Source organism: Danio rerio, chromosome 23 (assembly GCF_052040795.2).
Source record: "Danio rerio strain M-AB ecotype USA chromosome 23, GRCz13ab, whole genome shotgun sequence".
NCBI lineage: Eukaryota > Metazoa > Chordata > Actinopteri > Cypriniformes > Danionidae > Danio > Danio rerio.
The window spans coordinates 15,004,492-15,031,903 of record NC_141043.1 but is presented as its reverse complement, the minus strand read 5'-3'; the positions used below and the strand labels follow the sequence as shown (position 1 = coordinate 15,031,903).

Below are 27,412 nucleotides of genomic sequence, written 5' to 3'. Positions count from 1 at the left end.
TGCATTTGCTTTTATGAACCAAAATAATCAGTTATTTTATCAAGTGAGGATTATCTGGACAAAACATGTAAGTGTAATGAACTGTGCTTGAACACAGAGCTTATTGTTAGCAATTTTTTTAAAAGTCTATGGGAAAATTCTATGGTGATTTTATTGAGGGAACCAGTTTTATGCTAGCAGCCAATTGGTCTACAAGGTGACGTCAGTTTCTCTACTCTATACTGCACTTGTTTTAAGAACAGTTGTTTAATTTGTAAAGAAGTAATGGATTTATAGGTGTGCATTTTAACTTTCTATGCATCAGACATATGCTCCAAAATGTTTCTTCACTGATACATGTTGAACCATAACAGTTTTTTTTTAAATAATAGTAAATAACAAACTTCAAATATTTATTTTTAAAACTTTATTCCAAAACACACTCGTACAGCTGTGTATGCCACACTACGTCTTGTATAATCATATTAGTAGCAGGACATTACATAACCAATGTTCATTTCCCTTTTTTTTTTTTTTTCTGCATAACAAGATTTAAATGAAACCCTTCACAAGTCTGGAGAAAAAAAAATAGTGTGCCAGATTGAAAGAGTCAGCAAAAACCCTCTGGAAAGACATCTTTCTTCTGTCACATGAATTTCAAATGTAATTCCAGCCTGTCAGTCCCATATAAACACTTTTAACCTGGATGGACTGGATTAGTGTGCTTACGAGAGCCAGATTTTCATTTATTTGAGTACACTGTGCAGAAGCCATGAACAATGACTGGTGCCATGAGTATCCGACAACCAATCTAAGACTCTATATTCTTTTTAAAATGGGGTTTTACAGTAACTCCCACCCTATTCTCTAAACACAAACATTCAAGCTTGCTAAAAACCATGCCATTGTATCACAGTGCTTTTTAGTGTCGGACTATTTAGAATTTAGCAAAACTTATGACAAAATCACAAAATGGAAATAATTACATTCTCTCCGCCAAAGGTCCTTTATCATACTAGAGAAAATAAATGGTCTTTCTATAGTAAATACATAGCATGCCTTATTGCCTTCTTGCGATAACAAACCTAATTTCTCAAAAGGCTAGCTCATATAGCCAGCACTGTATCAAATGTTTAAAGGAACACTCCACTGTTTTGTAATAGTCTTATTTTACAAGTTTACCCTAGAGTTAAACACTGAAGTTTTACTAGTTTTTAATTTATTCAGCTGATCTCCAGGTCTGGGGTGAGCATTTTAGCTTAGTTTAGCATAAATCTTGTAATCAGGTTAGACCATTAGCATCTCTCTCTCTCTCTCTCTCTCTCTCTCTCTCTCTCTCTCTCTCTCTCTCTCTGTCTCCTAATTAGTACTTAGACCAAGGGAAAATTAAATATAACTATTTTCTAGGTCAGGGGTGTTAAACTCAGACCTTAGAGGGCCGCAGCCCTGCACAGTTAGTTCCAACCCTGCTTCAACACACTTAAGCTGCGGTCACATTAGAGTTTGAGCATGCGATATTCTGTTGTGCGGTGCTGCCAAAAGAGGCGGGATTTAACATGCTTATTAGACATTTTAAAAAGTGAGCGATTGCTCCATGTTTTAAATTTTTGTCCAGAGAGGTCGTGTTTCAATCCTCGACTGGTCTCACGCAGTCAAGTAATGTGATTATATCTGTGACACTTGCTTCATTTATTGACTGTTATTGTTCCTAATGTATGTACTCTGACCTGTCCACCAAGTTACCTTTACATGCATACACACACTCACACGCACACACTCACGCACATACCAGTACCTGACTATATTGTTGATATTTTTGTTTTGTTGCTTTGTATTTGTTATCTGTTGATGTTTTCTTGTATTTTGCATATTCTAAAAAAAAAAAAAAAAAAAAGTAATGCGATTCGGCAGGTCAGAGTTCACCAAGCTTGAACTTTGCACCGCAGCAACCTGCGAAACTTAACGCATGACCCCACGTTTTTGGTCTAAAGCATTTGCGTGCATATAAATGGAAGTCTATGGGAGGAAAAGTTGATAAGATTTGTTTAATTAAGTTTGGAACTTATCTGTGCAGAGCTCCAGTCCTCCAGGAACTGACACCTGTGTTCTAGGTCAATATGCCTAGAACCTAAACTCTCATTCTGGTGTGAAAATTTAGGAAATTTGCTGCCATACCATGGCTGCAGCTAGAACAATAATATTTCACATCACTGTATCTTAATTACCTAGCTGGGGAATATCATTGTGCCTAATGCAGCCAGAGTACAGCAGCAAAGATTTTTGATCATTACACCAGAATGAGAGAATACCATTGGTCTAATCTGATACCACTGTTCAATGCTATGAAAATTGTAAAAGTAGCCTATTTCAAAGTTAATAAACAAAAGTGGAGTGTTACTTTAAAGTTGGATTTTGGATTTATTATGTTGGAAAACATAACAGTCATGTTCGTACCCAACAAACACCAACAGGATTAAAACACTGAATGAACAAACATCTTTAATCCACTCTACCGCCATTACAGTGGTTGACCTCAAAGAGAAACCTTTAACAAAGGCTAAATAGTAAATGCTGTGTGGGTAATCATTTCTGCCTTGGCCTCAAGTGGAAAACTATCACTAGAGACTGACTGAACCAACTAACACTAGAGGCCATGGTCTTCAGCTTTCTTTGAGCAGGGCAAGTAAAACTGAATTGGTTATGTTGGTGAAGTGACCTAAATGGTTGTGATGTTTGTGGGGCTGAGTGTAATAGAGGCCAGCTAGTAAATGCTGTGTCGGGAAAAACTCACAGCTCTGGCCTCAAAGGGCACAGTAGAGATGGATGCTAGAAGCTGAAGCCTTTTGCATCTTTGTAAGTGTCTCCACCTCCCATGTCAGAAACACCAGTTGAAATTTGGTGTAGGGCAAGCAAAATAGAAAGGGTTATGTTGGTGTTAAAAAGAGTTGTGGCCTTGAGGTGAAGTGCAACTTGTGCTAGAAGCTGCAGCATTTTGTTTTCTTGTTAGTATGCCCTCTTCTCATGCCATAGACACTGGTTTGAATCCAACTTGGAGTGAGATGAGTATAATGGAAAGGTTCAAATTGGTGCCATGACCCGGATTGCTGTGAGTGTAGTGAAAGCTAACTATTAGTTGTATCGGTAAACCTCATTCCACCTACTCAGGAGACACAGGAGCAACTAATGTTAGAAGTGGCAGCCTTTTGTGTTCTTGTTAGTGCTTAGAGTGAGGTGAGTAGAATGGAAAGGTTCACATTGGTGCCATGACCCGGATTACAGTAAGCGTGGTGGAAGTTACCTAGTATGAGTTGTCTGGGAAACCTCATTCCTCCCACTCAAGAGATGCATGAGTAACTAATGCTGGAAGCTTCAGCCTTTGGTGTCCTTGGTAACGTACCCTCTTTTCATGTCGTAGACACTGGTTTGAATCCCAGAATCCCACTTGAAGTGGGCTGAATAGAATGGAAAGGTTCACATTGGTGCCATGACCCAGATTGCAGTGAGTGTAGTAGAAGCTACCTAGTATTAGTTGTCTGGGAAACCCCATTCATCCCACTCAAAAGATGCAGGAGCAACTAATGCTAGAAGCTGCAGCCTTTTGTCTCTTTGGTAGTGTATCCTCTTCTCATGTCATAGACACTGGTTTGAAGGTTCACATTGGTGCAATGACTTAGATTGCAGTAAGTGTAGTAGAAGCTACCTAGTATTAGTTGTCTGGGTAAACCTCATTCCTCCCACTCAAGAGATGCATGAGCAACTAAAACTAGAAGCTGCAGTCTTTTGTGCCCTTGGTTGCGTACCCACATCTCATGTCATAGACACTGGTTTGAATCCCACTTGGAGTGAGGTTAGTATAATGGGAGTGTTCACATTGGTGCCATGACCCAGATTGCAGTGAGTGTAGTGGAAGCTAGCTAGTATTAGTTAAATGGGTAAACCTAATTCCTCCCACTCAAGAAATTCAGGGGCAACTAATGCTAGAAGATGCAACCTTTTGTGTCCTTAGTAGTGTTCCCACTTCTCATGTCATAGACACTGGTTTGAATTCCACTTCAAGTAAGGCAAGTAAAATGGAAGGGTTCTCACTGGTGCCGTGACCCGAATCAAAATGTGTAGTGGAAGCCATAGTATTAGTTGTAAGGGCAAACCTCAAAGAAGGTTAGAGGGTGTGTTGTTAGTGTACCCACTTCTCATGTCAGAGACAATGATCTGAATCATACCTAGAGCGGGGTGGGTAAAATAGAATGGGTGTGTAGATAATGTAGCCTCAAGAGGTATAAATATGACTGACATTAGAACCTGCAGTTTGTATTAATGGATCTACATTCCCTGCCAAAAACCACAAGTTTGAGCCTATGCTTGGAGCTGACCTTTAGGCTTTTCTGTGTAAATGAAGCCAACAACAACGACTAGTGCCTGATGCTAGATTCTTCAGTTTTAAATGTTTTTGTTGGGTGCTTGCCATCCTTGCCAAAACAGTGTTTTGGCTTCATTTCAAGGCCATAGTATTTTTGTCGGTTCTATGACCCATATGGGAGTGAGGTTTCAAAAATTGGTAAGAGCTTTACATTTCACTCTACAGGCCTTAAGTGGTAGCTAGAATCTCAGCCTTTTGTGTCCTTGATAGTGTGCCCACTTCTTATGTTGAAGACATTGGTTCGAATGGTTAAATGGGAAGTGTCAAATTGGTGTCATGTCCCAAAGCTGTGGGGGTAAACCTAGCCTCAAGAGGGACAAATATGACTGATGCTACAGGTTGCAGTTCTTGGCTCCCTTATTAGTTTGTCTGCCTTTCCTGCCAAAATCACAGATTTGGTCCAAAACGTGTAGAACCAGAGGGGTTACACTAGTGCCATGACCTGGGTAGAAATGAGTTTTAGGTCTGTCTGTGTAAATGAGGCCAGCAACAGGGGATAGTGCCTGATACTAGAGGCTGCAATTTTAAGATATTTTGTTGGGTGCCTGATGTCTTTGACAGAAACAGTGGTTTGAATCCCACTTGATGCATCCCAAGACCAGAGGGGATTTGTTGGTGCTATGAATGCAATGTGTGGTGCTATGAATATGAATGAGTGAAATGGGTAACAGCTTTAAACCCTCTTCACCTCCCACCTTGACGTAAGATTTGTAGTAGTATGGTTAGACTCTATAGTAAAGCCTCCCTAGCTCCCATGAAGGAAACTTTATAAAAAAAATCTTGGAAAAAGTTTGAATATCATTTAGAGCAGGGTGATTAGAATAGGCAGGGTGACATTTACTTGCAGTGGTTAACACATTAAGTCATCTTGGAATGCAACACCAAATTCAGTTGGAATGCAGAACCCTTCGCTTGTGTGAAGTATATTTCAGACCTAAAGTTTATGATTGTTTACGTAGCTGAAAACAGTCTCTAACAGGTCTAGCCATGCAGGCATGTGGCACCACTTTACATTATTGCTTTGTAAATAAGGACAACTGGGACTGCTACAAAAGACATTAATCTAGACACATACTTTAAAGGCCCGTTCACACCAAGACTGATAACTATAATATATACAATGTCAAAACCAACTGATTCATTAAATTGGTTTTCAATATTTTTCATCAGTCATCAGTTTTTCCAACCCTACTCTTAATTTTTGAATTATCCTTATAGCTGTATTTTTAAATTTAGCAAAATGGAACAATATCTTTATCATTATGGTTATTGTCTTTGGTGAGAATGGGCCTTAATTCTTAGAGTAAACATATATTAATACTCTGATATATTCTTTCTGTATTAGGAGAAAACCTGAACAACTACATTGTATGCAAGATTTGAAAATGACACTTAAATGAAGGTTACAGCATAGAATGTAAATGAACGTCCTGAGAAGAAAAGCAAAACAATGGTCATTTTATAGGTGTGCACATCTGATAGTATTAACATTCAATGTTCAAAGTCCATTTTAAAAGAAAGTCCTTCGAAATGATGCAGTTGTTTTTATCAGTGAGGAAGTCCCTTTAGCCTGTAGCGTGGAAGTTTCAGATAATCAAATGACATGCCTCAAGTCTACTGTAAATGGAATGATACAATCTATCGTGAGAGGTAGGAGGAGGGATTGTCTATTCCCACACTTGTAGAAACAGGATTTGTTCAGCATTGCATCTACGTCCATGTTGAGTGAGTGTTGCTGGGTTAAAAGAGCAAGGCTGTCAGATATCCAAACACTTTAAACCTCAGAGGGGAATCAAGGCTACTGAGACAAATCGCACCATAACATCAACTGAGATCACGGTTCAACTTCACGTTTGGATCCATTTAGAGGTCTTGATCCAAGTGCTGTCTGACAGGGCTCTGGTTGCTGCTGTAGGTTTTAAAGAGATGAGGTGAAACTTGAATCTTATCACTATATTACAGTTGTAGAGTAGCCTTTGTCCTTTTGAGTTTCTGAAATCCTATCAATTTCTTCATAAAAAGGCAGTCCTGTCAGTTAAACCTGTGTCGAGTTAACAGTCTCCTCCATTGATCCACAGGCAGGCAGAGTCTCTCTCTCTTTCGAAATGTCTGTTACAGTTGGGAATAAGGCTTCCTGTATCTGCCGGGAAGTCGAGAGAGCTGCCAAAGGACAGATGAGCTAAGAAATGTTGCCGAAGGAAGCTGCAAAGAGAGAAAAGAGACATGAGAATGAATAAGAGCATAAATTATTCACATGATTGCAGGAAATACATGTAGAGAAGGGATGTGCATCACAGAACCATTCTTGTTATGTATTTACTTGCTATACATAGATGTGCCTTTTCATCTGTAAGATCCCTCTGTGTTTTCATGTTCTTCCATTTAATGCTTGTCTAATGGGGGACATTTGGGGCTTTAAAACACTTAAATGTATCATGTCTACATTTTATGTGAATGAAAATCTTCCTTTGTCCTTCCTTTGTTGATCATTTTATTCAAGAGTTTGTTCACCCAAAAATTTTTATTCTATTATGAATTACTCAGCCTCGTTTCATTTCAATCTGCTGAGACCTTTGTTCATCTTTGGCACCCAAATTGAAATATTTTAGATGATATTCAAGAGCTCTCTGACCCTCCTTAGACAGCCATGGTGCCGAGATGTTCAAGGTCCAGAAACACTTGTCAAAACACTCCGTGTGACTTGTTGTTTAGTGGTTCAACTGTAATCATATGAAGCTCCGTGAACAATGTTGTACACCAATTTATTTTTTTTAAAATAAAAAATAAATAAATAAATAAGTTTGTTTACCTATACCTTTCAGGTGAGATCAAGGTGCGCATTTACTATGGGCAATATGTTGGTTGCATGTAGCGTTGCAAAAATCTAATGACAATATGTTGTTCATTCATTTTCCTTCAGCTTAGTTTCTATTTCAGAGGTCGCCAACATTGTCGCCAGAGGTCGCCAACTTTTCTGGAATATGTTTTCCGCAGCGGATGCCCTTCCACCCACAACCCAGTACTGGGAAACACCCATACACACTGACCCAGCCGGGACTCAAACCAGTTACCTTATTGCTGTGAGGAGACAGTACTAATCACTGAGCCACCGTGCAACCCAATATATTGCATTTCCTATAATAAAGCACAAGCTTTTTTTGCACAAGCACAAGCTGGTTTGCACTGAGTCACAGTTGTAAAGTTCAATTTCAAACAGTTTATTTTATTTTCAAGATCTGAGTTGAACTATCTTCTGCTGCTTTGGCAATAAATGGGCAACAAATTTGTCCACTGGCCTCTGTTCATCATGGCCTCCTAACAATCTCCATTTCATAATTGGCTTCATCACTCTGTCTGCTCTCCACCTATCAGCTGGTGTGTGGTGGGCTCAATACTCAGGCTGTAGATGTCTTTAATCTGGCAATCTGCTAGTGTTTTAAACCAGGGGAGCCATACCTAGTTCAAACACTGGGTATCAAACTTACAAACTGCACCTTTAAAACAAATAAATGGGCAGTATCTTCATTTTTGGCAGAAATATCTATTTAAGTTGTCATTCACACAGGGCGTCAGCGTTAACGCTTTCTATTCACTTTAAATGAGTGATGTTAAGCATTGCTGAACTGAATTGTGGGTTCATCGGCGCTGCTTCATCGGTATTGCTTGGTGCAGAAGTTGAGAATTTCTCAACTTTTCAAGCGATAATGGAAGCATCAGCCAATTATATTGCTACATGCAAATTCCCCAGCTTAGACAGTAGCCGATTGCAAACTTGTTTCATTGGCTGATACTGCTATGACAATCCCGTCAGTCCTAACCTCAAATCTCCTTTAAGTGTTGAGGCTCAGGCCCCATGTGAATCGGGTGTTATGGAAACAAGCTAAAACACAAAACACCTAGATGAGGACTAGCTAGATTTAATTTTTTTTCACACTATCTGTGTGCTGAAATGGTGTCTGCCGGCATTGGTGCCATCAATAAGTCTGTTCAGTTTTTTTTTAAATTTTTTTTATGCCAATCGAAGGCTGTATTTATAGCTAACTTTATTGGTTTATAGAAAAGCATCACTTGCACATGCAACAAGATTGAATGACAATGCAGGAAGCACCACACATAACAAGTAAGGGTTCTGCACTACCTGACAATCTTGTCATAGATCTAAGTTGTAAGAGCAACAAATAACAACTTCTAGTTGATCATTTGGAAAAGTGTCAGAAGTTAGATTTTTTTCAATGAATCATCCGTTGAACTGCATCTCAATCATCACATATACAGCAGAAGACTCATTGGAACCCACATGGACCCAAAAATCTCACAGAAATAAGAAAAGTTTGGTGAAGAAAAAATCATGGTTTGGGGTTACATTCAGTATAGAGGCGTGCGAGAGATCTGCAGAGTGGATGGCAACATCAACAGCCTGAGGTATCAAGACATTTATGCTGCCCATTGCATTGCTTACTATCCTAATTACATAATAATAATAAAAATAATAATAAAAAAATCAAAGAGTGTCCATATTTTATTTTGGTAAAATAAGCATAATCTAGAAGTCTATGCCTTTCATATAAGCCACTTCTGATACAAAATGTTAAACTAGAACTTGAGTTATTATTTGTTGTTCCTAAAAGTTGGATAGGCAATAAGGCTTTTGTCAGGTAGTGTGTATTGGCAGTGGTAGTGCTGGCTTGATCAGGGTGACATACTGAATCATACTGTACCGTACCGTATCAAACCACTCAGTGAAAATTAGGTATTATAATAGGTAAATACTACAAGAAAACACTCAAGATCCAGTCTTCCAAACTAAAAATAAATTAACAAGAAGCCTCTGTCATTGGTGGTTTAGTTAAAATCAGCCTGTGATTGTTTTAGCTGAAAACTTCAGTCAATTGTATTTACTATTCAAATACATTTCTTAGAGTTAAGAAAAAATGTAGAAAGAAGCATGTGATACTGTACGACTGTTGTCAGATTTTATTTGCGATCTCAAAAACAGATTAAAGTGTAACACTCAGTTGACAATGAATGTACAATATAGTGAAATGTGCATAATGTAATTTTTCATTGAGTCTGAGTGTCTTATTAACTATTTCTAATACTGCTTTCTTACAACAGTCAGTCAGTTCCGATTTCACAATAGAAAACAGCCGTGTTGGCATTAAACGGCTCATTGGGTTTTAGCAAATAGCCAAAGTCTGGTTCGGATTGTGCACAAATATTGTTCAAAATGTAATGCCTAGTGAGTGCTTAGTAAAATGCTTTTGAAACAAGAAACTGTTAACATTCAGAGGTGCAGCAAACCATTATTCATACATAAGTGCTGTACAGACAGACGCCCAGATGTTGTTTGAGAGTTTGAGTGGAGCTTGTCTTGCTGTAGCAATTAACATAACTCTCTAAAACATCATGGCGTGCTATATTTTTCATCTGTCACCAGCAGAGAGTGTTATCTGAGAAAAATGCAGGAGGGATCTTTTTATCAAGGGCAGAAACCAAAAAAGGTAGGCAAAATGAGATCAAATACGAATACATTATGACTATTGCAGTCGGCTGTCTACTGAAAACACTGCATGATTTTTTTATGCAATCAGATTGTAAGGATTGTAAAAAGTGCTGATTGCAATTTAGAGATGTGTTTTATTCCCCAGTCTGTGCAATCAATGACAGTCTTGTTCAATCTGGCTGGAAAGTACATATAAAAATGAATGTTAAAAAAAGATAAGAGAATGATGGAGCAAACAATTCAAGTTCCTGAACAATGGACAATCAGAGTAAACACGTTTGAGAAAGGGAACAGGTGGTGTGGTTTCTGCTACAGTGACAAAAAAAATGAAAGTCAGAATGATTGGAGAGTGTGTTAAAAGCCTAGTTCACAATACATGACTTTAAACATCAGCAGATCAATGTGCCGTTTAGACTATGTGACTTGATTTTGTCTTCACACATGAAATGAAATGTTCTGGGCGGAGTCATCAGAAAGAGTTGAACACTATTGGCTGCTTGTGTGGTGATGACACCACTGACACAAGGTATTTTAAATTTCTCTTAAAGCGTTTGGTGGAGTGTTTGAAAGCATCGTCAATCAGCTGATCTTTCAGAAAATGGATAGATTTGGCTTTAATATGCTTTGGTGTCCATGTAAATGCTGGGTAAAGTGAGTGCGTCAATGACCACTCTGGCCAATCACAAACATGATGACTACTCAGCTCATGACTTGTATTGTAAGATGTACTTTGTTAATTGACCACAGGTGGATGACAGTAAATACTGTACAAGTGTAAATGGGTGTAAAATGCTTTGAGTCATTTACAGATGTACACTCTTAATAAAATGCTGTTTTATCACACAATGCCGGGTCAAATATGGACAAACCCAATTACTGGGTTAAAACGCATCATTTCAATTTAACTCATTAATTTTCATGAATTTTCTTGTCAGCTTAGCCTCTTTATTAATCCGGGGTCGCCACATCGGAAGGAACCACCAACTTATCCAGCACGTTTTTACGCAGTGGATGCCCTTCCAGCCGCAACCCATCTCTGGGAAACATCCATACACACACTTACACAGTACGGACAATTTAGCCTACCCAATTCACCTGTACCGCATGTCTTTGGACTGTGGGGGAAACCGGAGCAGCCGGAGGAAACCCACGCACACACAGGGAGAACATGCAAACTCCACACAGAATGCCAACTGAGCCGATGTTCAAACCAGCGGTCCAGCAACCTTCTTGCTGTGAGGCGACAGCACTACCTACTGCGCCACTGTGTCGCCTCAATTTAATTGAAAAATTTTTTTTTACTAAACTTTTGGTTTGTCCCTATTTTACAACCCAGCATTTTAGAGTATACTATAGTCAAAAATGCATTTATTTTAAACGCTTTTCATCATTTATGTGGCAGCAAAAGTCTATTAATTTGCATAAGGGGCACATATGGTGAAAAATCTACTTCAAGCCGTTTGGACAGACATGTGTGTAAGTATAGTGTACAGACCTTATAACATATTGGGGTAATATAAACACACCCAGTACATTTTTTTTGTTTAACAACATAAAAACATTGGACCAATTGGAGTGGTTTTTAGATCGACCACAACTTGAAGAAGAAGTGCGGTCCCCCCGCCCACCAATATTGATTGATATTGCGCATCACCATATCCTCAGTATGTTGTTTCATGTCTGCCATTTTCAGCATCAAAGCAATGTCACTAAAGGAACACCCTTGCTCTGTTTTTTAGATGTAAGGTTCATTGGGCTCAACACAAGATCAACATTCATCACATGACCACTCCAATTAAAATTCTTTTTAGTAACTTAGTTTGTTTGTAGGTAGGTTTGCAAGCTAGTCTACTTTTCATTGCGTCTACCTTAAACTTCAGCTGTTTGTATTTCTCGTGGTCACAGAAGCTCCCTGTGATCTTAACTAGGTGCAGCTGGATAGTGCAAGCACGTTGCCTCACATGAGTGTCTCTCCATTGGAAATAAAATAATGAACTTGCCTGCAGTTTGCACACCAGAAGCGCCGCTCTGCTGTGTGCAGCGTCACACCATGTATTTAAGAATTCTAAACATAGGTTTCTATCAGGGTACATTCACCTGCGCTTCAAGTCGGCGGCTGTCTGCGGCAGCCAGCGACGATTCGGGACACTTCATATTTCAGCCGCACCACAGAGCGCCATCTGAATAGTTTTAATTTTAAATAACATGTGAATGTGCGTGTCTGATGTGCCGTGTCACGGCGATAAGCTTAAACTAATTTTAATGTGAAGCAACACACCCCTAAAACAGTGAGCTGTGAACACATCCCCAAAATAACACTTTTTAACACATTATAATAAAAAAAATCTGAATTGTGAACCTAAACTGGCACAATCAAAAGAACCATAATATTAATATTATGAAAAAAGGGGGTAAAAATGGTGTAAACTATGTGCCCTTTAAAAATACATATTATTTTATGGGATATGTTTAAAAAGCCCTTGTTATGGGTTTTTGAAAATGTCCATCCTTGCAGTGTGTAACACAGCACTAAGTTAATGGAAACATCCAGCTGAGGTTTACTGTAATTCTAAAAGAGCACCATGTTTAAAACCATTGATTCTTTAACAAAATAGTTGACTCGAAGTCAAATAAATGAATCAAATTAGGTTCGATCTTTTGTTTGAGCACGTCGATGATGATATGGTACATCACCAAATATATAGTTCCAGATCTGGTAAAATGTGAACAGGCTATCCCTTCAGACACTAGAGGAGAGCGGGGATCACATGACTGATCATGACCCGAAGATTAAGATCACTGACAGATAGAGATTTAGCTGCTGTGAACAAAGGGTTAAAGTTTATTTTCACAACAACACCATAGTATAGGCAACTTTGTGCTGTGTTTATTCCTGTCATTTTTATGATTTTTGATATAATAACCTACACTGCAACGCATGATTTGCTGGCCGTTTGCTGTTAGAGGAAAGAGCAGCAGAGACTGTTAAGTATGGGACTTGGTCAGTTACTGTTAATTCATATAGACTAGTCTCTTCTTCCTCGGATCATAACATGTAACTGTGATTAAAACTGTTACCTCGTTTTGTGTAGTTTGCAAAATAAGTGTTTAATTCCGTGTTATACTGTAAGTTGTAATCACCCTGGGTGGTGTGTAATAACTAATCTTTTATAGATCAGTGCTTGTAATGTATCTCTCAGGTTAAATCTGTATGGGCTATTCACATATTGTGTCAAAAAAAATGTTGAAAACATGACGATTGCTTCTTCCTTAAATTTCTAAACTGGTCATCCTCTGCCGTTTGTCATTGCTATGGCCACCATCAGCTGTCATACATATGCGGCACAGTCAATTTTTAAAATAGTTTAACTTTTGCCACTTAAATTAATACTGAATGTGTGTCATTGTTATTACTTGAGGTTATGGTTAAGAGTAGAGTATTACACTGGTGTTTAATTCAATTCAATTCACATTTATTTTTATAGCACTTATACAATTAGATTGTTTCAAAGCAGCTTCACATGGAAGATCATATTAAATTGAAACTGTGTAGTTCAGTTTTTTTATTTTAAGTGTTTAAATGCATTGCTTTATTGCGTTCCTACATTGGGCTCTCACATACTCTATAGCTGCTACTTCAAATATATATATATATATATATATATATATATATATATATATATATATATATATATATATATATATATATATATATATATCGGTGGTAGGCATTTCTCTCTGTCATTGGACCAATCAGTGCAGATTAGCTTCGCGCTAAGGAGGGGTTTGGGAACAAATGAATCGCCAAACAAATCATATTGGAGTCACTGGGATGATTAGGTAAAAATAAACGCATATTATAAGACAAAGAAAGTGTTTATTGACCTTGCATGCACCTTGACCTGCTGTTGGAGACCCGCAAAACCAAAATATGACCTTTCATAACGCATAATAGGAGCTCTTTAATGTAAGTGTACAAAACAAAGTACTAACATTTTATACACAAACACAAATTATGATTAAATTCATTGCCATCTACAAATCTTTTTCCAGGACTCCAAACTGTGAGTACAGTATTGTGCTAAATTTAGTCAGTGAACTGAAGAGTGATAAGATTGTGTTTTGTATAAAAACACCAACAAACACCCTATAAAGGAACATAAAAACACACAAAGAGGAGGCTTAAACACTTCATTCATCAGGTGTCGCCACAGCGGAATGAAGCACCAACTTATACAGCATATATATGTATGAATAAGCGTATGCCCTTTCAGCTGCAATTCAGCACTGGGAAACACCCATGCACTCTCACATGTACACTCATACACTACAGCCAATGTAGTTTATTTATTCATCTATAGTGCATGTCTTTGGACAGTAGGGTAAACCCACATGAACACATGGGTGGTTTTGCAGTTATTAGCCTCATTTTCTGTTTATTTGTGAGATTTAAATACTGCATTTTATTGACATTTTAAGCACAATTTTTTAGCTAGATTAACTTGTTAGTAGGTCGTCATAACCATATCTTTTGACATACCAAAATATTTCCTAAAGATTAAAAAAAAAAAAAAATATATATATATATATATATATATATATATATATATATATATATATATATATATATATATATATATATATATATATATATATATATATATTGCTGATTGCTGGAGAATCTGCCAGCAAAAGAACTACATATCTAGTCATGCACCATTAACACATCTGGCCTAGATCCCCATGATTGCAAACAGACACAGCTAAAGCTGTTCAGGACTAATTACAGACTATTTATACACTTCTCAAACACACACATATGGCTGAGTCTTGTTACAGCCTTGTTTGTTTGTTTACGTTATATGCTGCCTGCCTTTTGAACATCAACCTGTTTATTGACCACAATTCTGGATTGCCCGTATACATCTGTTTGCTCCCGTGTTTACCTTTGCTTGCCTTACCATTCTCTACATAATAAACCTTGCATTTGGATCCGTGCTTCCTTGTTGGCATGTCACTTCACGTTACATCCTTGATCATATTATTAAAAAACAGGTATCTGTTAATATTTTTAATTAAAAACAGTGGCGCAGTGGATAGCGCTCTCACCTCACAGCAAGAAGGTTGCTGGTTCAAGCCTCAGCTGGGTCAGTTGGTATTTCTTGTGGAGTTTTTATGTTCCCCCCGTGTTTGTATGGGTTTCCTCTGGGTGTTCTGGTTTCCCCCACACATTCAAACACATGCGGTATAGGTGAATTGGGTAAGCTAAATTGTCAGTAGTGTATGTGTGTAAATGAGAGCGTATGGGTCTTTCCCAGTGATGGGTTGAGACTGAAAGGGCATCTGCTGTGTGATAAAAAAGGGAGGATAATATGGCAATTCTTTACGCTGTGGCGACCCCTGATTAATACAGGAAATAAGCCAAAAAGAAAATGAATGAATGAACTGTAGTCTATTATTATTTATAGACTACATAATACTACTACTACTACTACTACTACTACTACTACTACTACTACTAATAATAATAATAATAATAATAATAATGATAATAATGCTATTGTAAATATTCATAATTTCTCTAATCTCTCTTGTTAAAGAGTACGTTTGAAAATCCATGAATAACAACAATAGCCAAATTAGTATTGAAAATAAAATATACATTGGCCGCTTTTGCTGCTTCACACATTTTTATTGCTCATTTTTTGTTTCAAGAATAAGGTCCAAGATGTAGAATAAAAGTTACTCGTAAAATGTTTTCTCTATTTAACAACAATACTGTAGGTCAGTTGTAAAAGATAGCATCCCTTATATTAGTTTGCATTGGCCAAAACTGATTAGCTGAAATCACGACAGCCAACAAAGGATTCCGCTTGGTCTTAAAGCCTTTTTCAATTTATTATTTTTACATCTTATAATGGGTCAGCAGTCAAAGTAGGACAAATGAGCTTATGTGTGGGGCAAACTTTGGACTTTTGTCGGCGAAGGGGGAGTCTTTCGAACCACCCGAACCCTCTTGGCTACAGACCTGCAGAGAGAACATTAAAACGTAGGAAGGGTCATACGTAAATTTTAGAAATCAGACCCCAGAACAAGCACTAATTTTGACAAAGTTCTTAATACTTGAAATGGAAAAGTTATTTATTTAGATTTTAGGTGATGTCATCAAAATTGTCTGGTTTTGTAAGGTTCACATTTGAACACATTCGTATCAGTAAGAAGCAGTCCAAAATTCAAAAGCAAAAGTGACAAATAATGGCAGAGATTTTGAATGTTTTGTAAGATTAAAAAATTGAGAAAAACGTAGATTGAGAAGCTTTAGTTTTAGCAGATGTTTGGTAGAGCCTTAGGATGCTCTCCTGATGCAAACAGGCATATGGAGGAGACAAACGGATAACGCCAGCGGATGTCTGAGGGAGTCTGTATGAGTCGCTCTTGTTTTAATGAAGCCGAGACGTGAAGTGTTTTCTACAGTACATCAACATTTAATTGCTTTGAACAAGACTTATCACTTATCAAAATATCACAAAATCCATCTTGTTTAACAGTTAATAATATTCAATTTGACGTCTTTAAAGTACTTTGATGACTTTTCCGACATCTTCATTTCCTGGTATAAAATAAAATATTAAAGCCTTTTGGGTTTAACAATTCTCCTAAATGGAGCACGAGTGAAGTGCATTACAAAGCATGTTAAAAATTCATGAAAACACCATGCATTCATTTGTATGAACCCTTTTTAGGAAAAGACATCTATGCAAGATTATTGTTTAAATACTCACGAGGAAGCGACTGACATCTTAAAGCTGATTTTAACTATGTTTCCATCCATAGATGGGAATTAGGTATGCACAAAACAGGAATATTGCATAAAACATTTGCAAAAAGCATAGTTTCTATCCAATGAGCCAATGAGAACAAAATCTTCACTTGCTGACTAACTTGACTAAACACTGATTCACTTTGATGACAGACTTTGGTTCAGTGATTTTTTTTTAAATGACCAAAACAACATTTCAAATGTTTTACAATGTGGTTGATCTGCTGATTTGTCTATTAATGCCATCCTTTTGCCTGAGGTAGCAAGACATTTGAGCTGCTCATTACAAAGAGAGGGCAAAGTCTTCAGCCGGATAGCACTCCTTCTCATACCTTCTTTCCACATTAAAGTTACTGAAAGCAAAGAAAATCAAGGTGTTCCAGGATTGGCCAACCCAGTCCCCAAACATAAACATTAATGAGCATGGGGTAAAATAAAGGAGGAGGCATTGAAGATTAATCTAAAGAATCTTGATGAACTCTGAGAGTCCTGCAAGAACGCTTTTTTTTTGCCATTCCAGATGACTTTATTAATAAGTGATTTGAGTCATTGCAGAGATGTATGGATGTATACATCTTGTACAGTCGTCCAAACTCATAAACATACACAATTTTTGGTAACTCTTTACAATAAGGTTTATTAGTTAATGTTAATTAATGCATTTACTAAGATGAACAAACAATGAACAATACATTTACTACTGTATTTGTTTATGTTAGTTAACGTTAGTTAATGAAAATACAGTAGTTCATTGTTAGTTCATGTTAACTCATGGTGCATTAAATAATGTTAACAAGCATGGACTTGAATGTTAATAATGCATTAGTAAATGTTCAATTATGATTATTAAATGCTGTACATGTGTTGTTCATAATTAGTTCATGTTAGTAAATGCATTAACTAATGAACCTTATTGTAAAGTGTTACCCAATTTTCATTCTTTTTCCTCTGCACCATGGCTTTATGTTCTATACTGTACTTTTTTGTGTTAAGTGACAAAACTTCTGTCTGAGCAAAGTCAGACCTTACTGTCCTATTTGAATAATTAGTAATCAAGGCATGATCACATTTTATTTAGGTAAAATAATCGTAATCTAGGGGCCTTTGCCTTTCATATAAGTCACTTCTGATACCAAATTATCAACTAGAGGTAAAGTTACTATTTGTTGTTCCTAAAACTTAGATAGATGACAAGACTTTTATTAGGTAGTGTCCATGTTTTTATGCAATATTTCAAAAATGTGCATTAAAAAAGGTGAATGGAAACCTTCTAAATGGAAGCTGCTCTGTAAAAAAATATTCAGAAACAGTTCAGATGCAAAAAACTCTAAGAACCATCTGTATTTGTCTTCTACAATGAGCATTTTTCTCAGCCTCTTATGTTTACGTTCAGTTATTTTATGTTAAAAGCGATAACAATTCTTTGCTACAAATTTGAAATTACTGAATCAAGAGGAGCCTGAGAAAAATGCTAATATTTTAAGAAAACTTCAGATGCACGGCAATTGCATCTGTTAAATAACAGTTTGCATATTTAGTTTTTCATAAGTGTTTTTCAGTAATTTATGGTTGTGCATTGCAAATGGGACCTTGATCTCTGCTTGGTTGACTTTTGATGTTAAAAAATAAACTCTGTAGTTTAACAAAATGACTTTTAATAGTTTGTAACAATATAATATACAAGAAATAACATTTAATTAAATGTTCAGACCGACTCAGACAATATATCACTTGAAACTATTAAAATGTTAACAAAAGTCACTTTTCCGAACTTTTCAAGGTTAAAAGTTGTTGGAATGAAGATCAAGGTCCCATAATTAAATTCATAAAAAAATGGGGGGAAACATAGAAATAAAAACATGAATCACAACATATGGAAAACCGCTAATTTAAGGATTTTTCTTTTTAAAGTATAGTACTAAAAAGAATGCAAAAAAGGATTGCCATGCCACTGCCCGGTTTTATTAACGGAAAAAAGAAATTGGGGAATTGTTTGCAACAATAAAGCAGTGGATTTTTCAGTTTTGTTGGTATGAGATGTTTAAAGACTATTACAGTTGGGTGGTAATTTGGAGAAGAGGTAATAAGGTTGGGTGTTTCAATATAAACAGCAATTATAGTATTGGGAGACTCTGCTTTGCTCTCAGCTAAATTGCTTCGGTGAAGAAGAAGGCAGGAGGATTCAGCTAGGGATGAAGAGGGCAGAATTACTTAGCCTGACTTGAAACCAAAAGAACAAAGCAATTTAGAAGAGTACAGAGGCAACATTTCACAGGATAAATACCAGATAGCAATTGGACTGAAAGGTCAATTTACTCCCCCGAATCACTCATGTGAATGTTATGAGCTTTAATAGAGAGCGGTAAAAGAGCACAAGTCCAATCCAGAAGTACTCTGATGAGATTCAAGCCGAACGTTAATAGACAATGTCAAATTGTTTGACAGGGGACAGAAAGCTATTACCCTTACTGATATAGATCATACCACAGTACATTGATATATAGGCTACTTTGTGCTTTAATGAATGATACTTTATTTGTCGGTGCACTGTTCTGTTTCTGTTTAAGACATAAAAAGAGATGAGGCGATTTGGGAAAATGGTGCTTAGTTGTGGTCAGCAGAGCTGCCCTGCAGTTGAATCCCATTATTTAAAGGGGACCTATTATACCCCTTTTTATAACATGTAAAATAAGTATCTGATGTCTCCAGAGTATGTTTAGTTTCAACTCACAATACTGCACAAATACTTCACCCTTTTAGGTTTCGATTAAAATTGTGTCATTTTGGGAATTGTCGCTTTTAAATTCAAATGAAATTGTGCACTTTTCAAGAGAAAGCAGAGCTACACATGCCTATGTGTCAGCATATCAACAAATTCAGAACAGGACTAACGTTGAAAAACTGAAAATGTCAAAAGAAGTGGCTATGAGGTATGCGTAGGACTGTTTTTATGGTCCCACTCAGCACACTCCCGCCAGGTTTTATTTCACACCCAACCGCTCCTGCTTTATATTCAGTCTTTGTTCACTCGCAGCCCACTTATGGTCCATTTCCACTGAGTGGTCTGATACGGTGCGGTACGGTATGGTTCGGTACGCTTTTATGGTTATTTCCACTGTCGAAGGGTACCTAAAAGCGAACCGTACCACACTATTTTTTGGTCCCCTTTTGCAAACAGTATCAAGAAAGCCTAACATCTGTTCACAAACCAATTATTTCTGAACTGAACTGTGAGTGCATAAAATATTTCAAAAGAAAAGTTCTACCTGAAACAGGGCTGATCACATTAGGCCCTAATCTGACAGCATTCATTTTCGAACCCAACTACACCATAAATGAATAAACCTGTAGCCCTATAGTCAGTAAAGTCAAAAAGCTGTCCTGCTGCCTGATTTGCCAACTACATCACTTTCATTTATGTTTTTTTATTTTTTTATTGGCTGCATAGGGGAATGTGGGTTTGGCTTGCAGTTGTGACAAAATTGTAAAATTAAAGAAATCTTTCCTAATACCAAACATGACCCCTGGCTGAGTCACTTGTCAAAGTTTTGACTACAATCCTATTGGATCTTAGGGTGTACTCACGCTAGGTTATCAGAACTGGGCCCAGGCACAGAGTGGTCACTCACAAGTGTGAGTGCTCCAAATTGGGCCCAGGCATGGTTCAGTTGGCCGACCCTGACCTGGTTAGAATAGGTGTGCCAGAGCATGATTCAGTTGGGCTTTGGTGCAGTACGCTTTTAGCGTGAGTGCAAATCGTGTCTGAGCATGAAACTGAGGACATGACATCACTTTTAAGGAACTATTTCGAACTAATTTATTAATCATTCTTACTTTCAATGAACAAGAAATTTCATAGTTTATTAAAGATACAAACACCTAACTGGACAGCTCGTTCTGCTGCTTGACATTGCAAACTGATATTTTCTTTTTGTGTTATTCTGCTTTATATGTATAGTCATGAACACACTTGTCTGTAAAGCAATCGTTTAATTATTTATAGCCCTTTATTATTCTTATAGTCATTTCTCTCATAGGCAACTGAATTGGAAGTTATAAGCCCCTTTCACACATACAGACCTGTGTTGTATGTGTGAACAGGTCCTTTTTGAAAATACCGGTAAATTTGTTCTGGCTATTTTCCGGAAAGAGAAGTTGTAACATTACCGGCAATTTGCCGGAATGCTGCGCTGTGTGAATGCAGAAGGAAGATTGCCGTAATAAGCGCGTGCACGTCTAGAACGTGCTGACATAAGACGTTTGCTTTAGCCAATCACAACAGTCAGACGCATTTACGTCCGCGCAGTTTATGGGAATAAAAGCCTTTGAATATTTTTCCAGACACATTTGGCTGCTAGAAGTTAGTCAGATCACGTTTATATGTTCTTCTTAATGCCAACTGTGTAAATAATCATCAAAGAGATGCTTATGATAAGCCATTGTTTGTTTACCTTTAAGCTTTGCGTGTGCCTGTGAAACAGCCTGTGAGCGCCTGCACACGCACATATTATGAACATCTTGACATGCGAAAGTGATCCAGCGAAAGTTGTTCACAATATTGATCATCCACAGAGTTTGCAATTTAGTCAAATATTTACAAATACAAGTGCAGCCGTTTAAAGCTCATTTGTAGTGAATGATGTCAGAATTTACCGGTATTTTGGAATGGATGTGTGAACGTCTTCGCCTGTGTGAACAGCGCTTTTTTGAATATACCGGTAAAGTCGTTCCGGAAAATTTCCAGATATTTACCGGTATCACTGTGTGAAAGGGGCTATAATGGCCCATTTCCACTGAGTGGTACGGTTTGGTATAGTATGATTTGGTACGGGTCACCTTTATCAGGCTTGTTTCTCGACTGCCTAAAGGTACCAATAGTACCCTTTTGGTGAGCGTGGTGTACAACACAAAGTTTCAGTCGACGTTATTCTCACTCTAGAAAATGTCAAAGTTAAGCTGTAGGGGTTGTTCACATATCATATGAGAATCACTTCTCACAAAACAGATGCTTTATAAACATAACTGCTTGTGAATAATTGTTCATTACTAATCTTTTATGAACATGATTTGATTATAACTGCGGGTCATAGCCTACTGTAACATCTGCAATTATATAAATAAATAAATAAATAAACAAATAAATAAATAAATAAATAAACAAACAAATAAATGCAACATATATGAACACACAGACGCTTACAATCTATGATGTCACCAATTACAGTTAAAAAAAAAAAAAAAAAACTCCACACAGCATACATTTTGTCCTTATTTGGGTACAAAAACAACACACAACATATAGCCCAGTAAGTGCAAGCCTCTCATCTGTGTCTTCACCAGCACATGTAACCTCTTAGTCTAAAAGGGGATGAAAATATTTAAACATGGCAGTTTGTTCATCTTTTAGTTTGCTGAATCATTTACTCCTTTTTGAGCCTCACACTCGCGTTTGTCAGTTTCTGAAGGGATCAGATGTGAAAAGCACTTATGTTATTTTAAATATATGGAGAAAGCAAAACCACTTTTAGATGGCTTTGTAAAGAACAACAGGACACGGCAGATTCTTCTCTTGTTCTTGGCTTTGTGGCTATTCATCATAAAGTCAATAGATTTAAAGTGATCTTGAAGACATCTGACCCAAAGACTGGGGCTGCGTCCGAAACCGCCTACTACTAAGTAGGTACTATGTGTAAGGTACTACGCCTAAGTAGTAAGTCATTTGGGTACTTCTCGCATACTGATTTTCGAATTCTATGAATTCGGACATACTACTCGGCTCGCATAAAGATTTTAGCGTACTGTACAGTACCTAACAGTTTCATTCTGTGCTGTTTCATTTTCCATGGTGGTGTTGATAAAGGAACTCTTTAGAATGTAATACAAATCTGTCAGTTGTTGCCTTGATAACGCAAGTGTATTTTGAAAAACAGTATGGACAACGACCATGATGCTTTTTAAAACACTACAATTGGGCTAAGGAAAGGGCATGAGTGGGTCAATTGGTGCTTTTTAAAACACTATTAGTAGGGTTTAGGAAAGGGGGAGGGTGGGTCAGTCAGTTGACAGTGGCCTCTGGTGGATTTATTTGAGAACAGAAGGCGCGAATAGCACTTGCGAGAGAAATTTGAGGTCTGAAAAAGTGTACACAGTAGCAGAAAACAAAAACTGCACAAAAAAAAAAAAGAAAAAAAAAAACCTTGCTCCTGGGGCATATTTCGCTCTCTGCAGAAATGTATATAGGGGTACGTAACCATAATGAGCTTGGGATGAAAAACACTGTATTGAAATTTGTACTGAATATATTGTACTGTCAAATCATCATACAATAATGTTGATGTACTGTAAGGCTATGGTATTAATGCTGTATTGAACTTTACTAAACTGAACATTTTGCTTGTTTATTTGTATATCACTACATACAATATAGACAGTTTCAAAGCAGCTGTACTGAAATAAACGAGAAAAACATTAGTTTCAAAGTTCAATGAAGCATTAATACAAGAGCCTTACATCAACATTAACAAGAATGCAGATCAAGATGACGTTCTATTGTCAGACTGGCTGTCTCATTTTTCACCCAATTAATATTTTATATTCTCATTCACACCATCTGAATCAAATATGACAGGCAGCTATGGATGGCCTCTGAGTAGATGTCCACTGAAAAACCCTGCCGGCTGAGAGACGCATCTAAGAATAACCCCAGATAAAGCTGCGTCCTCCAGCCAAACAGCCCAGAAAGCAGACGTAACTCGCTCTGACAGGTGACGTCCACTATCAGAAACAAACTAATCAGCACTGACGGCACTTTCATTTGACCGTCCTCTTCTCTCCAACACCCTTCACCTGTTGGAGCCCTCACCCGAGTCCTTCGCTTGAACCTTAGGTGAGCGTTTTTTTTCTCCACTGGGTGGCTCAATTAGATTCTCTTATCATAGCACGGAAGCCAGGACTTGGTGAACTGTTAAATTAAATTTGCCCCTAAGCTGTAGTAGAATTCCCTGACACAGCGTTTAAGTGGTCTCTAATTCCCTCGGCTTGTTAATGTGGGCTGCGCTGGGGTTTGACACTTGCTGAGACGGGTGTTCTGAGGACGCATCTCTCTGCTCAGGCAACACCTGAGATTCTGGGATGTCCTTTGAAACTTTAAAAGATGTATTCCAAAAAGACTTTTATCCCACAAGATTCAACCTAACCTGAGGAATAAAATATGGAAATATGCTATTTAATTATTATTATTATTATTATTATTATTATTATTATTAAATCAACATCATGATTGTCATCATCATCATTATTATTATTATTATTATAATCAACATCATCATCACCATCATCATCATCATTATTATCATTATTATTATTATTATCATTATTCATTAATTTTCTTTTTCGGCTTATTCTCTTTATTAATCAGGGTTTGCCACAGTGGAATGAACCGCCAACTTATCCAGCATATGTTTTATACAGCGGATGGCCTTCCAGCTGCAACCCAACACTGGGAACACCCATACACACTCATTCACACACATCCACTATGGCCATTTCAGCTTATTCAATTGACCTAGAGTGCCTGTCTTTGGACTGTTCGCGTGGGTTTCCTTCAGGTGCTCTGGTTTCCCCCAAACCAGAGCATCCGGAGGAAACCAACGTGAACACGGGGAGAACATGCACACTCCACATAGAAATGCCAACTGACCCAGCCAGGACCTGAACCAGTGACCTTTTTACTGTAAGGCGATCGTGCTATCCACAGTGACGCCCAGATGTATTTATGTATATTATTTAGTGAAATTAATTTTTTTTTTTTTTTTTTGAAAGAGAGGAGAGAGTATGCCCACTTACCCATGTGGAGCACACTCAGCACTGCACAATGTTTTCAACAAGTATGGAGTACATAAAAGAAGATGTCTGGTAGATATGATAGAAAGGCACCATTTATAAATGAAAAGAATGACTATTATAGTTGTTGTCTCACCTCTGCTGAGCAGCTGTAGGTTGCGAACCTCCTCTCTGACCTGCAGCTGTAGGACCTGCTGCAGAACCTCCTGTCTCAGTGTCTCCTGGATGATCCCCATCCTTGCTAGTTTCTCTCCATTCAACCGCAGCAGCGCTCGACCTGCCAAAAGAGAAACCATGGGTCAAAAAGTCAGTGCCAGCTTCCCAAAGTATAGCAGGATGGGACAGAAAGGATTACATCTGGAGAATATTTGATCAGTAGCTTGAAATTGATTTACATTTGTTTAAATCCTTTCTGAATCCATCAAATAAATGTCACAAGTCTTGCCAACAGAACAAGCCGACCCAACAAAAGTTATTTCAAAGTCCTGCAGCTTCTTGAATATGATTTCAGAGACAGTATAGAATTTTACATCCTTACAGGCTAGACAGCTTTAGTTTTGCTACTTCTACAGGTTTGCTTAGCATTCACACTTTTAAGACTGAAAAACTAAAACATGGCAACAATGTGAAAAGAATGCAACAAAGAGCAAACTTTCTGACATATTTAGGCAATCTTTTAATTTCCAAACATAATAGACTGTAGGATAGGATAACCCTGCAGGCACAGGATGTCAACATGACGTCTTATTGACGTTGTACCCTAACATAATCCAACGTCGAGGGGAGTTGGATTTTCTTTGGAAATGAAAAGCGGTTTTACGCCAAAACCCAATCTAAAATCAACCTAAGATCAACCAGATATCCACTTCTAATCATGTTACATTTTGACATTTTGTGGACGTTACTATTACAGTATGACATGTATCAGACGTTGTATTTTGGTTACTTTCCAACTCAAACTAAAATCAACCAAATAGCAATGTATTTTGATGTCGTTATTGGCCATCAAAATAACATTGTCCTTAGACGCTGACTGGACGATAAATTTTGGTCACCTGACGTCATGACCTAAATTTAACATAATATTAACGTCTTATGGTCTTGTGTGCCTTGTGTGTATATATATATTAAGGGTGTAACGATATTTAAACTGAACCGGAAAATCGTGATACACCAACCAGAATACGTATCGCAAAACTCTCGTGACATACCGCGGTACTCTCATGCCCCTTGCTGCCCATTGTTGAGGTTGACGTCACTTGTCTCTAACTAATTGAACCAATTTAAACATCTTTATTATCACATTTGATTAAATTTTAGTAATGATGAGGTTTTGTTCTAAATATTATATTCTAAAGTTAATATTTTAGTGCACGTCATGTCATGTGACTTGAGTGAGCATCACACTGGTTACTACTGTACGCAGGATATCTGCTTCACATAGTACTGAGATTGCAGATCCCCCAGACACATTTAAGTCACCTGTGTGGGAAAATTTTGGTTTTCCAGTGGAGTACAGGAATGGAATTCGTGTCGTAGACAAAGCGCATGCCTATCTGTCTTAACTGTTAAACGAAACTTACTTATGAAAAACATTTAAAAAGTGTGGTAATTTCACAATGTGAGGGTTTAAGCAACAGAACTGCCAACAAAAGTGAGTTAATGTACAAAAGTGAAACCAAAATAATGCCAAAATATACAAAAAAGAGAGAAATATTTATACTAATAAAAATAGTATAATAAAGTAGCAAATTCAAACAAAAATTTGTTAAATTCGAGCAAGGGGGCAATAGTGAAGCCAAACAAAAGAAAGAAATATAACAAAACAATTCTAACTCATAAATAACCCCTCTTACCTTGCTAAATCTGATGAAAAGAAAAAAAGGCACCACGCGCCGCATTCTTCCCTATACTGAATAAAATAAAGATGACATTCACCTCTTACCTGATGTCTTTAACAATACATTTTCTATGTGTTTGCAAAATAGAAATTGTATGACATTTTCCCTATCCACCTTACACTGAGAAAAGAATGAACTTGAGGAGATATAGCTCAGTATTGTCGGAAAGGAGCGGAGCCAAAAAGTAACATACAAATCAATTGAAATAAAAATGTACAAACCTCACAAAATTTCCTAAAGTGGGCAAAAGTAATGCAAAAATTTTTTGCCCAAACGAAAGTGAAGCAAAAATAACAAAAATCATAATCATGTCAGAAAAATACACCAAAAACGAGATCAAAGGAAAAAGCGCTCTCTCCCGCTCTTCCTGACATGCTTTTCATATTCCCGCGCTACGTCGCCAAATGATGATAGATCGATCTCCTGACCAATCAGCTATCATGAAGGCGGACAAACAGAAATGACAGGCATCAGCTGTCGTGAAGGCGGACCTACATAAATGACCGGCACAGAGGGAGCGGGAGAGAGAGAGAAAGATCGGGAGGCAAACATACAGCCGGCTACAACCCTAACATTAGTTTCAGACACATCTGGAATGTATTTTACTGGTGAATATGTCATGTAAAAACACTTTACAAACACATTATATGTATATTTTTTCATTAATTTAAACGGAAACCTATCTATCTAAATGAAACCATAGATACTCAAAAATGAGCGTCTGTGTCTGCACAGAGATCAAGCCTCTCACCTGAGAATGTGGATATTATGGTGTTTTTGAAGAAGATCTTTCACTAGTCTACACTGCAGTTATTTATTTCATTTTAGTTTACTTAGTTAAGATGGCTGCACTAAAGACAACAGTTTTTTTCTGTCTAGTCTATATAGGAGGTATTTATTTAATTTTAGTTGTTTACTCGGGTATATCCTGACTGTCCTAAAAACGTGAT

General features: G+C 37.4%; 1 protein-coding gene across 2 annotated transcripts in view; it reads right to left on the bottom strand.

The window, feature by feature from the left end:
* Nucleotides 1–522: 522 nt before the first annotated feature.
* The window catches only part of samd10b (sterile alpha motif domain containing 10b), a 214,293-nt gene continuing 187,403 nt past the window's right edge, over nt 523–27,412 (bottom strand). Inside the window, exons 4-6 of one of the 2 annotated variants that reach the window (XR_015523324.1) lie at nt 24,698–24,838; nt 4,183–6,598; nt 523–4,127 (exon numbers count right to left, since the gene is read on the bottom strand). Coding sequence is in view for 1 of the 2 variants with exons in the window: in XM_087306760.1 (XP_087162886.1) it covers nt 6,576–6,598; nt 24,698–24,838 (164 nt within the window). In the remaining variant the exon portion in view is untranslated. Of the gene's footprint in view, nt 6,599–24,697; nt 24,839–27,412 lie in introns of both variants that reach the window. The other variant, XM_087306760.1, reaches the window with a different exon arrangement.